The 13,899-nt window shown below is 43.0% G+C and overlaps 2 protein-coding genes across 5 annotated transcripts in view; one reads left to right on the top strand and one right to left on the bottom strand.

The window, feature by feature from the left end:
- Window positions 1-13,899, bottom strand: part of LOC135427294 (neuronal acetylcholine receptor subunit alpha-7-like) — a 170,586-nt gene that overhangs the window by 62,720 nt on the left and 93,967 nt on the right. For all 4 annotated transcript variants that reach the window (XM_064680723.1, XM_064680720.1, XM_064680721.1 and 1 more), the window contains one exon: window positions 6,296-6,435. In XM_064680723.1, coding sequence (XP_064536793.1) covers window positions 6,296-6,435 — 140 coding nt within the window. The remainder of the gene's footprint in view (window positions 1-6,295; window positions 6,436-13,899) is intronic.
- On the top strand, window positions 88-878 carry LOC135427295 (S-phase kinase-associated protein 1-like). The gene has a single exon (XM_064680724.1). It carries the CDS (start codon window positions 171-173, stop codon window positions 621-623), a length of 453 nt encoding a protein of 150 aa, XP_064536794.1. The 5' UTR covers window positions 88-170; the 3' UTR covers window positions 624-878.

Raw genomic sequence — 13,899 nt, 5'->3', positions numbered from 1 at the left:
GATACCCTAACCAAGTCGCATGATAGGAACTGATAGGCGGTAGTTCGAAATCGTAGAAAAACAGGCGTGAGTTCACTTGCGATCACATTTCTAAGTAAGTCAAAAAATGTTTTTTAAAATTTTCTATTAAATAGGCTACAGGTTTTGTAACAGTATTCTCCGTTGCAACAATGGAGCGCATCAAATTGCAATCCTCGGATGGGGAGATCTTTGAGACAGATGTGCAGGCAGCCAAGTGCTCGATAACAATTAAAACGATGCTAGAGGATTGTGGCTTGGATGAGGATGATAATGCAGTTGTGCCCCTGTCGAATGTTAGCTCGAATACTCTGCGCAATGTTATCCATTGGGCGGAGCATCACATGGACGATGAGCCGTCGCTTGACGACGACGAGGAGGAGAGCTTATCGAATGGGATGATCAGCAGCTGGGACAAGGAATTCATTGGCAAAGTGGATCAGGCCATGCTCTTTCAACTAATGCTGGCTGCCAACTATCTGGATATCAAGGGCTTACTGGAGCTCACCTGCCGAACGGTGGCAAAGATGATCAAGGGCAAGACATCGGCGGAAATTCGACAAGTCTTCAATATACGTCACCATCCGTTCGATAATGGGCAGTAGCTGCTCAGCTGCCCAGTTGCTCCGCTGTTTGGTTAGTGTATTTGGTTTTGCCGGCAGCATGAGCATGAGCATGAGCAGGTGCAGGAGCAGGAGCAGAAGCAGAAACAGAGCAACTCGAATTCCTGGTCTTAATTTGGCAAAAAAAGAGTCTTGGGTAATAAAGCGAATTGTGGCCGCATTGCCAAAAGGCGGCAACTAAACGCATATATTCAAAGCAATAAAAGCAACCAAATCTGTTGGAAGCTCTGCATCTTATCGCTCGTATAGCATTCGATTTATACACAAACACAAACACACACCCACACAGACACACACACATACACATTGCGGAGACACCCACACATATAAAAACAACGCACAATTTTTGTTTTTGATGCTGCAAAGAACCGGAAACGGATACAAATATTTCGTATTTTTCGGTATTACGGACTTCATCTAGCTGGGATTTGTGGCATAAACCAACAAAAGCCGGCAAGCGAGCAGGTGTTGGAGCTTCTGTAAAGGACAGCAACAGCGGGGGGGGGGGGGGGGTCGAGCTTGTCGGGGTTGCGCATAAATGTAGACAAATTGCGTAAAAGGCACGTCCCACACAAAACATCATAAAAATTACTTTAAAATACAGACAGACTGAAAGGAGAGCTCACGATTTCCTGCTGCAGACATGACTGTGGCTATGACGCAGGATATAAACCCAGCCAGCCCGGCAGCCAGGCAGACAGAGAGGCACAGAATCGCATAGGCGACTATGTGAAAAGTGGAAGGTGTGAAGTAACGAGTAACAATTTTAAAGAGCGTCAACTTGCTGATAAATAAACTGAAATATTTCTTTGACGCACACTTTGAGCGATTGCCGAAAGAAACACAAAATGAAATTGCCGAAACAAAGGGTGAAGGCATATTTCAAATGCTTTGCGTAACGCCGACCTTGAACTCCGGAACTGCGGCAGCGTAAATAATTTGCGCCGAATGATGTCATTAAACAATCAGCGGTTGCCACGCCCACGCAGCTGAAGTCATCTCAAGTGTGACAAATATTGTTGATGCATACTTTCAAGCTATAAAAATCACTCATACGCAGCGTGTTCCCTGGCCGCCTGCCCGCCTTTACTCCTGCACACCGCAAGCGCCAGTTACTTTTTTTCTTTTGCACAATGCTATATCCATTAAATGCCAAGTGCAAAGTGCAACAAAAGTGCTGCAGAAATGACAGCATGAGTGTGTGTGTGTGTGTGTGTGTGGGCATGAATGTGTGGATGTGGGTGTGTACTAAGAAGACAAGTATGTAGCAAAAAGCTTGAGAAACACGCACGCACACATACTGGCAAGGCGCTATAGAGAGAGAGAGAGAGGAAGGGAGAGAGAGAGAGAGGGCAAGAGCAAGTGAGAGAGAGAGAGCAACACACACTAGAGACCTGAAGGGTTTTTGGTCTGGGGGCTTAAGGCGCTGCAGCTGCTGCCATTGACAATTCTAAAGAAATTTATGTTCGAGTGAACTTAACAAAAAGATGTGCAACTGCAGAAACACACACTTGCACACTCACACACACACATACACATTGCAGACGCCCACATATAGCCACTAGGATGAGTACTTGGCTGTTGCTTTTGCTGACCTGATTGCTGTTTAGCTGATAAGCTCCCGCATCCTCGCGTTACCCATGAACCTGCCCCTAACCCATGCTTCAACCCGCCACAGACAGCCTGGCAGCCAGGCAGCCAGGCAGCCTGGGGGCAGCGCAGGCGTCACTTATCAAGTGATTTATGTTTGTAATTTAGTAGTGCACTGCACAGAGGGAAACACTGCGAGAGGCACGAGAGTCAAAGGGAGGAGCGAAAGAGAGAGCAGGCGTGGGGATGGGCTAAAGAAGTCCCAAAAGTATGCAATGGCAAATTGTCAAACAATGCGATGCTTTTATTAGCCAAGTCAAAGCAAAGTGAACTGCCAGTGACCGGCGTGCTTCCCATTCCCAATCCCAATCCCAATCCTAATCCCGATCCCCGGTTCCTGTCCCTAGACATCGCACATTACTATTACTGTCAAGTGCCTCGACGATGCGATGCGATGCGATGCGACGCGACGTTCGTTCACTGCCACAGCCAGGGCCAACCCGCGAAATGTTATTAACTGGCTCTGGGATTCGGCTAAAGCTTCCAACTTAATTAGCAGCCAACACCAAACACAATGATATCTTCAGTTAAGTTGTAATCGCTGCACTGTACGGCAGGCAGGCGGCAGCCAGCAGGCAGCAGGTTGCCAAAAGATGACCCTCATTAGAGCGCAAGAAAGCTGAGCTACTTTATTTTTATTTGTTATTTCAAGTACTTGAGAATAATTCAAGAGAGAAGGCACACACTCTCACAGCAAATTATCAGAGCAACCCATCGAGCTGGGCCATTTATCTATAGCCAAACAAACCCTGTCAAATTAATTTCTAAATGCAATTTACTTCGACTCGATACGACAAACATATTACATTTGACTAATTAATTTCTATTATTATTAATTTTATAACTAATTTCATGCATACATGATAGCCTAAATTCATCTCAATGTAATCAATTAATCAAATGTAACTGAGATGCGAATTGTGGTTGATCTACGAGTCTGCCCGGACCGTTTTTGGTGTTTTGATACCTTAACACAGCATTAAAACCTGCTTTGGTTTTGACGTATTTTGCCGGGCATTCAGTTCAAGTTGACTTAATATTTATACTCGTAACATACTGCTCAACACTCGCTACTCACTGCTTGCTACTCGTTACTTGTAACTCGTTGTAGGCTACTCCCTATTCGTTAATCGCTACACGCTTATCGATACTCGCTGCTCGTAGCTCGCTACTCATAACTCGCTACTCGGTACTTGGAAGTCGTTGCTTGTTGTTAGTTGTTTGATACTTGCTTCTCGTTACTCCCCACTCCTTACTCGCTAATTTTGATTGCTCATTAGCTAGTTTTTACTAGACTTTCGCTTCTGGTTTTATTCGATATTCGTCACTCGCTACATGTTATTTGCCACTCGTTACTTGCTATTCGTCGGTGTTCGCTGCTTGTTACTCGCTTCTCATTGCTCTTGTTACTCGGTGATAGTTACTCGTTTCTCGTAGTTTGCTACTCGTTACTTGCTGTTCATTAGCTGCTTTTTACTAGACTTACTGCTAGTTACTCGTTACTCGTCACTCGCTTTAACATTGTTCAGCTATCTGCGCTTTGTCGCATCTCCAGTTTCTTTATCACTTTTGTGTACTTTCGTCTAGTTGAAGCTGTGCGCGATTTGTTCAAATCACAAGTAGCAGCATCTTCCTTTTTCCACTCCCCACTCAACGCTCGCCTTGCAATCAAAAACCGTTTGCAAATTGTGGTGGCCGGGCGCTCTGAATGGGCCTGAGCAGCTGTTTGCGGGTAACGGCACTTTTAATTAGCGCACTTCGAAGCTCACTTTATCAGGTGCCGAGCACAGCCCAGCACAGCGGGCAGCCTCAACGTCTGCCTGTCCGCTTCCTTTTACCTCATTTCCGTTTCATCCAATTACGGCCATTTTGTCACTATTTGCATACTGCTGGTGCATTTATACAAACTTGCAACATTCCACAAAAATACAGGTACAACACACACACACACACATGCATACATGCCCGAATATGTGTATGCCAGCCAGCAGACCACAGGCAGGTCGGGCACAGGCCAACGACCTATAAAAGTTTGCCATCACAATGATGTTGATGATGAGTTTTGTTGGCACGGACTTTTTACCTTTATACATGTATATGAATTAGTATGATTTCAACTATGGCTAAGCGAATTCTAGTTAAACTAAAACCTGTCCATAATTATTTCCCTCTCGCTCTCACATGCTTAGCAAGGCTTTTTAATTAGAGATTTCAGCATACTGAAAGTTACTCAAATGTTTGCCTTGTCTCCTGGTTCTCCCATGAAAAACGCTGACTAGAGCTTATATTAGTATATTAAGAGTTTATCACTTCTAAATTGCCCCGCTGGGTTCGAAAACAAATATCGTAATTAACCTGAGTTAAATGAGAAAAAATTCAATTTTGAGTGCAAAAGTTGTGTCTGAAACAAATCACACATACGCAATTATCTTGCCGTTGCCTGCGAGGCATTCCATTTCTGGCAATCTATGATGTGTAACGATTTGAAGCTCATTCACAGGCTCTAAAACGAATAATCGCCTGGCAAGTGGCAATACTTTATGGCTTGACTCTTAACTCAAGCATGGTAAGTAAATTGTAGAGTTTTGAGTTGGAAAGTGTCGGCACTTGCGACGCCTCCAGTGCTCCCATGCAATCTTTTGCTGATGCTGATGCTGATGCTGCCACATAATCTGCGACAGAGGCAGCAACTTGGCACTTCTGGCTAATGGCCATAATGTGCACTCATGGCATAATTTTTTGTTGTCTTGCACGCGTCGTTGGAGCTTTTGGTTTCGGAATTTGGGACTTGGAACTTGGCATCTCTAGCGCATAATGTCGTTCATCGGCAGCAGCCATCAGCAGTGCCTGCAAAAAGCACATAAATACGCACGCAAACACTCAAGTACACACACACACACACACACACACAAACACACATACCCACACACACACAGACGCACACACAATTGGACTGGGGCAGTAAGTCAGTCCAGAAATTGGTGTCGTGCCATCATTTGCCAAATGTTTGCCGAACGTCAGCTGAGCTCAGCTTTTAGCTTTGAATGGTCCCAAGCCAAAATCCATACGCAGCAAAACATGTTCAAGTTCCGGTTACCAATACCATTGCAAAACAAGTAAAAGTGTTAACTTCTAGGGCGCTCGACTATAAAATACCCTGTACGCCACTTGAATTTACTTATGTGTATACAGAATGTCGCAAATTATCAGTTGATCAGTTATCATAGTTCAATAATTTAAGTATAATTTAATAGTATTGAGATTTGCATAGAAGGGCGATTTTCTTTTGAGCGAGAGAGAAAAAAAATCAAAGTTAAAACATGTTTAAAATATTCATACAAATTATGACATTATCATAAAAAAAGTAAGCTCTGTAAATCCTTATTGACGCCAATCGCATTGAAATTTAATATTTAATGAGTAAGACACATACGTATATAACGCATGGTATGGGAAAAAACAAACACAATTAATCTTTGAATATAATTTGCTCATCTCCAAATTCGACACGTTCTCACAAACAGAAAACCGGACAGGTATTCCAGCAACTAAATTCATCTTCGTGATGATGTTTATGGAGCTATATTTGCAGCAATTTTCTCCTGTTGCATAAATGTGTACTAGAATTTGCATCTTGTAGCTAATTTTAATTCAGGGCATAACAAGAAATAACATCCATGCAAAAGGTTTCCCTGAATGGTATGGGCAGACAGATAAATAACATTTTACCAAAATTAGCTCAATGATATGGCTTTTCTAAGCAACATATTGTGCTATATACAAGATGCGTAGAACTAGTCAGTTGGATTGATTTCGTTCTTGGTTCGGATTTTGATAAGCTTATTAGTTTAATATTAGTTAATATAGCTGAATGTTATTCTGGTATTTCAGCTGAGATTAAAATACACAGGCCTGCCTGTTGTAAACTCGAATAGAATTGAGAATAATTTGAGGATTACAATAAAAAGCCTCTCAATATACAAGCTTAGGATTTATGAACTCACCACATCGATGATTTGCATTAGTGTTAGACCGAAACTCAATTGCAATGGATCGGATTCGTTGACCACGGGCCGCTCCAAGCTGTTGTAGTTGTCCAGCAGAGCGTGCAGCAAACGCTTCTCGTGCGGTCCAGCTGAGCAGGCTGTGCGGAAAGTAAGAAAAGAAAAAAGATGCTATTAGAAACATATATTAAGGACTTGCGCTATGTAAACCGCTGTTGAAAGTCAACATTCAGCATTCAGCATTCAAAAATGTAATGTGAGAGCAATAAGAACTCGGAGGCCGAGCCCACAAATCAATTCAATTTTATGAAACTGGGGCCTGTTATTGTGGTGTCTGTGTCTCTGTGCGGCAATGACTTTGCCTCGGCACAGAGTCAGCCATCCGTGGCGGCAGTTTAACCTGCATTAACGTATCGTTGTCATTGTTGCTGTCACTGTTGCTGCCACATGCCCCGCCGCTGTTCGGGCCCCCCCACCAATTGCGAGAATCGCCCCATGGTCTTGCGTCATCCTGTTGCTGATGCCAATTAAATTTGTTCAACCAATAAGTGGCTTTGGTTTGGTTTGACGTTGGCAACAGTTTTAGCTCCAGCAGCTTAAGCCAGAGCCACAGCCACAGCGGCAGCACCTGGCTGCAGATTCTGCGTCGGCCGCAGCTTCTGCTACACCATCCCCCCCCCCCCCCCCACCCACCACTCCGACCAACCCGCGGCCGATGTTGCTTCTTCAGCTTATAAAGGACAGTTACAATTCCATGCCATGGCAAGGGATTTTTCCTTGTTTCTTTCCTTATTTTATTATTTTTCTGTTTTTTTTTTTTCATTGTTTTTTTTTGTTTTTTTTTTTTGCAACGACTTTTCCCATCCGTAATTGTTGGCTACCTGATATTGAAAAATATTCATAGATTGAACCTTGAACTGAAGCCAAGCAGCTTAACTTTTTTATTCCATTTCCGTTTGCGAATATGGCTTCAACAATTGGCTTAAAGTCTGCGACAAAATTAGTCCTGCGGGAATATGGCGTCAGATGTGTGTGTTGTTGTCAAGCCCGTGTCGGCTCTTTAATTGGAATATTTTTAAATTTTTTAATGATTTTCTTTAACAATGGACCCGGAGTCAAAAATTTTTCCCATAAAGCAACTAAATATTATCGCTTTCACAATAAATTGTTTTTAAAATACGCCAAATTTTTTAAATATTTCACAATATCAGAAAACTACTCCATATTTATTTCAACTTTTTGTAAAATTTGAAATATTTTAGATTTTTAAAATCGCATCCACAATTACCAAAAGAAAAAGACAATGCATGAACAAAATTTACTTTAAAAGGTTGAAAAAAAACTTTTGATATGGGTTTTCTTCAGGCAAAACAAGGAGCTAGAGATACCCGATCAATTTAATATATATTTTGGGGGTTTTCTTCATTATCCTGAATATAAATTGCATTAATATTACTAGCCTAGAAGCTTATGGCGATTAGTAAAATAGAAAAATAATTATTTTAAAGTTTCGTTATACAAATTTTGGAAAAGTTTACGTGAATTTCGAAGTTAATTCGATAGCCTTGACTGTCAATTTGGTGGAAATGTACAGCATTAGGTCAATTAGGACAATTAGATGTTAGATCCGGAATGCAAACGGCGCAAACTGCGGCGGCGCCTTGTGGTGCATATTAAAGGACAATCAAGAAGGTGGCCAGTGGCGGCACGTGCTCGCAATTGGCCAAAGTTGGGACTGCAAACAGCAACGGAACGGAACAGGAATGGAATCAAATGGAATGGAGTGGAAGGTAAACAGAAACTAAATAATTCATGGCATGCTTAAGGCACATTTCCAGCTGTCGGCGCCCCATCGACTCAATTCAAGTTTAGTTTATTGATGTGCCAAAAACTTTGCATCATTCCTAAGCACGTGGAGCCTGGCTCCGGCTCCGGCTACAACAGCTCCCCTAGGCCGGGCCGGGCCGAGCCGGGCAGAGCCGGGCAGAGCCAGCCCGGTCCGGGATCGAACTACTTCACAACTGCGCGCACTTACCAATACCAACAGGAACTAACTGTTTGTCCCACACCTTGTTTTTCAGGCAACAACAATCATAGGCCAAAAGTTTGCAGCTGCAGGCGTGTGTGTGTGTGTGTGTGTGGTTGAAAATTTACATAAATTTGTCTGCTCTGCAAATATTGACAGACTTTTAATGGCTGTTAACTTATATGCGCCCAGGGCCAAGAATTTCGAACTTCAGTAGTTGCCAAGCTGCATTAGCTTTGCGTTGACTTTATCAATATACGAGTATTAGGCATTATATTTATAATATCTATGCCTAATAAGTAACTCCTTTACTAAGCAAAAAATATATGATAATTCCAAAATTTGTGTTTGAATGGCTTTTGGACTTCCAACTACGAAGAACTATATCAATTTACGGATGTATGCTAATCGAACTATATTCATGCTTTAAAAGTAAATTTAATTTCACGTTTTTCTTTATTTTATTTATTTATTACCAATTGTTTGTTCAAGGCAGTAGAATTTAAATTTAAATATTGCAACGAAGAAGAAACCAGTTTGAAATCTAAACGAAATCAACTCTGGCCCAGGAAATGGCAGATAATTTAATAAGATATAATATAATCAGCTTAAGATATTGCATGAATAATGAACAATATGCAAGGTTAGTTATTTGCTTTCGGGAATGTAATTGACCTTGATGGCACGCACACACACGCCAAAAAAACACACACATACACACAAACACACACGCACACGCAGACAACATACACCATTTGTTAACTGGGACAATAAACTGTGCAAATCACATCACGTAGGCCACGTTTTAACGTAGATTTTGGCTCGTACATATGTGATTGGATTGTCCGCCGCCTTGAGGCCCAAAACTAAAACGCTTTGGGCCCTCGTCGAGAACAAGTTCGCAGAGCGGAATCGAAGCCCGTTGCTGCTGTTTAGCTGTTACGCGTGGAATACATCAGCGATTGTCGTGGCTTTATTAATGAACGCCATTAACGGATTACGTGCGGCCTTGTTGTCATTCGGACTGGGCCATAAGCGAAGCCCGCGCTTGCCACTAAAGCGCCGGCCATTAACGGCTGCACGCGAAATGGCCTGGCAAGCTGCTGCCAAAGTGTCTGAATTTGCAGGGCCTTCGTACGCTTCGTACGCCTGGCAGCAACAACAATGTAATGCCTAATTGCAATTAATTGCTCAATTAGGTGCCACGCCCACAGTCAAAAGCTGGACTCAGTTATCCAGGCACCCAACTACTTACGACTGCATGTCAAAAATCGACGCATCTGCTGTGCATTTGTTTGGCCTAAGAGTGGGCGGCTGCCAGGCCGGTTAAATGCCCAAGGCAGTGGCCCAACAGCTGGCGGCTGGCGGCTGTTTGCCATAAATTATGCATGCCACACACTTTGCGGCTACTTGGCCCCACTTGACACTGGCAATGGCAGTGTGGCAAGTGGCAAGTGGCAAGTGGGATGTGGGAAGTGGCAAGCGCACTGCATTATCATGCAGCATATGTAATAATGGCAATAAATTTGATTACCTATACCATATTTTGAGTGTCTGTCTCTCTGTCTGTCTGTCTGTCTGTCGGTCTGTCGGTCTGCCTGTGTGCATGTATTATAAATCATTTTCGATCTCACGCAAACGTGGCCTAATAGCCATTCAAACGGATGCCTCGATTTTGGTGGCCTCGAGTTCCCATTAAAAATGTCGATTTGCCCAGCTAATTATACAGCTAATACAAAAACTGTTACTATAACTAGAAACGGAACGACAGCAGTGGCCTTTAGCCTCAAAGCCACTTGCTACATGCCACTTGCCACATGCCAGTTGCCAGTTGCCACTTGCCACTTGCCGCTGGCCAAAGTTGCGGCAGCGCATTAAAATTTTATGCGTTAACGGCAAAATTATACGAAATCATTTTCGGAATGCAATAAATGAGGCCGCAAGTTAATTCGACAGCGTGCGCGCTGCTAAAATAAAATGTAATGTCCTTTGAATGGCGCTTTAAATGAGCATCGAACCGCCCACACCCTGCACCGCCCACCGCCCACCGCCCACCGCCCGCCGCCGACACCATGCCATGACCGATAAGTCGCGGCTGTGCCAGAAATTAAATCGAAATGACCCCAAAGCTATGCGGTGTGCGTCTGTGTGTGTGTGTGTGTGTGAGTGAATGAATGACTGTAGTTGTGTGTCTGTGTGTGTATGTGTGTATAACTGTGTGCTTGTCTTCTACGATTATTTGGTCTATTGCCAACCGTTCCAATAAAAAGAAAGCCCCATAGCTAAGTCGTTTATCTGTGGATTTGACCAGGCAATATCTCGTTCGACGCGCATTTAATGCATATTTATGAATCAGTTGCTAATTTGACTACTTTTTTACAACTTTTAACTGAATTTTCAAAGTCAACACTAGACTGTTTGAATTGATCACTGGCCGTCAAGTTGGCTTTTTATAAGGTTTACAATCCCTAAAATCAGTTCAGATCCATAGCTAAATATTCATTTAGTTAGCAAAATCTATCAAAAAAAGTAAGCTGGCAGTTATCAATATTATGAGGTTCGATGATCTTATGAGGTTCTCATTCGGACATTAGCTTTTCGATGGTTGTAAATGTTTGGCTTAGTTAGAGCCAAGAAATCTTAAGCTCGTCTGTCCTGCGCAGCACGAGCTAAATATATCGTATTTTAATATGTTCTTCCCTTTCCCTACTATCAATAAATAACGCCTTTGAGTCCGGCTTTTTAAGAATAACTCTAGAATTATTGGAGATAGATACACAAATCAAGAATATCTAACTATTTGGATAGTCTCCATTCCACCGGCGTATATCCTTGTCGCGCACTTGCGACTGGAGCACACTTGCTCGCTTGCCCACGAAACCTTGGAGCCTTTGCGAAATTCGATTTTCTTCATTTGCCCAACTTAAAGCCTCAAGTTTTATCTTATATAGCATCCGCCCACGCTGCCCCAGTATTTATTTGCGTTTGTCGCAACCACCAGGCGTACATAAATTACACCACAATACGCAGCAACAACAACAACAACCACAGCAACAAGCGCTAAATAGTTTCACTAGCTGCCGCTTGATTCGGCCGAACGTTGTGGGTTGCCGTTCCCAGCTCGGGCTCCGTTGCAGTCTCTGTGCCCGTCTCTGTCTTCGGCTGCAACTGATTTAATTTTAGATACGCATAATAATTGTTCGCTGTTGGCGGGCGGGGTCTGGCGGTTTGGGGGCGCGGTCGCTTGGCTGGGTGGGGATGGGAGCCTGGGAGTTGGGCATATTAAAAGTATTTGCATTTCACATTGGAAATTCCCAAGCCATTCGCATGTGGGCGTGACCAGATTAAATAGTATAGGCCGAGGCTTAAGGCGCTCGGCGCACGCTGCTCGGTGCTCCCGACTCGGTGGTCGGCTCTCGGCTTGGGCATGTTGACGCAGCCTGATGGCGTCCCTCAACTTGACGCTTAACATTCAAGACGCTGGCGGTGGGCAGCGGCAGCAGGGGGCAACGGTCACTTCCGTCACATCCGTCAGAATAACATCCGCAAGCATTTCACCAGCTTCCGCTTGGGCAGGCGTTGCTGCTTCTGCTGCTGCTGCTGCTGCTGCTGATGACAACTCGTTAGTGTTGCCTTTGGCCAAATGCTGCATATAGTATACTGTGACTAGGTGGGCGACGAGGCATGCCACCGGAAACTGGCGTCCAAATTAATGTTAACGAGCCAAGTTAAATGGTTAAATTGTTTCTTGCCACACACACAACAGCGACAGCAACAGCAACAACAACAGCAACAGCTGACAGAGTCACAATGTTACGGGTTACGGGTTAAGTGTGGCAGCCGTATATTTAGCTAGTTCTAGTTGCGGCAGCATCTTGGGCCCTTCCTCAAAAAGAAAAAAATGCTCCGCACACAGAATGCTGTCAGTTGCCGCTCGTATCAGCTGCAAAAGTTTTGCTTACTTTTCTGCACCTTTTCTCTCGTTTTCACCTGTTTGCATGCGTTTCACCTGTTTGCCTGTCTGTGCTCCAGCGTCTGTCTGTCTGTCTCTCTGTTTGCGTGTTCGCTTATCGCTAACAGCCTTCAATTTAACAATTTCACTTTGTCACGTGCCCGGGCTCAGGTTGCGCCCCCGCTTCAGGCCACACCCGCCCACTACAGTTGCCCCTTGACATTGCCATCCTAGAGCCAAAATATTTAATTTTATCTTTTGCCGTCGAGTTTTGTTGATGCCCGTAAAAGTTTGTCGCCCTCATGCTGCCAGTCCACGTACTTTAAATGGCATCTTTCCAGTTGCCCATTGTTCTCCGTCGCCCATTACCTATTCCCCTCTTCGCCCATGTCACGGAACCACTCGCCACGCCACAGATTTTATTTTTCGATTTCGATCTTTAAGCTGTCTGCCATGCGGCACAAATTTATTTTAGCTAATTGAAAATTTGCTAAAAGTTTTAACATACAAGTAAATACGTAGCAGGAATTTATTGTATTCATCGCGATACAATTCTCTTTTTAACTAACTAATAGTTGAGAGTCGTGATAAGAAAATGGGTTAATTCTCATTCATATCATTCCGTTTTTAAGTATCTGATAGATATGTTGTCTATAGATTTATCTAAGATATTCGCTGCAATATCTGAAAAATTAGCATAGTCATTTGTTCTGATTGAGTATTTACTGGCAAAGTTCCTTGCGCAGGTCTTGACTAAAGAAGTTGCACTGAAAACTTTCTCTACACTTCTTTTAGATGAACATCCCCCATTTTATAGCTCCGCTTGAGCGTCCCAAGGGTGTCTCTTCACCAAAGACAGTTTTCCCCGTCTAAGTATGATCAAATTATATGCCTTATTCTGAGTAAACAACTGAGTTGGTTTCCCAGTTTCCCCAGTTTTTTTTCTTAAAGCCTCGTCCCTTCGTTGACGCCAATAGAAGGACAGTTAAAAGGCAACTACATAGCGTTAATATTCAATACTTAGCTTCGCACCACTCGGTTAAGCCCTCATTGAGATGGCAAGGATCAAGATCAAGAACAGACTTTCACTTCATTTAATATTATAAGCCAAGCCATAAATCAAATCATGTTCTATGCAAAAATAGGTTGTGTATTAAATTAAAAACCTTAGATGTAAACTCAGCGCCAAAAAAGCATAAATAACTTGTTGCCCAGCCATTGGATTTATCTAACCAGATTTGGTTGATGCCAATTTTGGCCAGAAATCAAATTTAGCCCAAAATTGCTGTGTGAAAATATTCGTGACTCGCAATATTTGTAGTAGAACGAGCAAAAATAAATTTAAAATTTAATTAAATCGTTTATCTAATTTCAATTGGTTGATAAATGTATTTTCTTTTTTTTTTAATTAGTGTCCGTGTAGAATATATAACTTAATTTGTAAAATGACTAAAAATTCAGAGTTGCCTTATAATGAGCCGCAAAAACAATTTAAAGATGTTGTTTGTGTCATAAAGCAGAAGTGTTGACAGACATCAAAGTTCAAGAAACTTATTAAGCGTCTTGGGTGCATACACAGACACACGCCCGCACACACCCACGCACACCCGCACACACCCGCCGACA

This window comes from Drosophila montana, unplaced genomic scaffold (assembly GCF_035044405.1).
Source record: "Drosophila montana isolate Dmon_TW-CO22-7 unplaced genomic scaffold, ASM3504440v1 contig_2178_1, whole genome shotgun sequence".
Taxonomy (NCBI): domain Eukaryota; kingdom Metazoa; phylum Arthropoda; class Insecta; order Diptera; family Drosophilidae; genus Drosophila; species Drosophila montana.
This window is presented reverse-complemented; position numbering and strand designations above follow the sequence as displayed.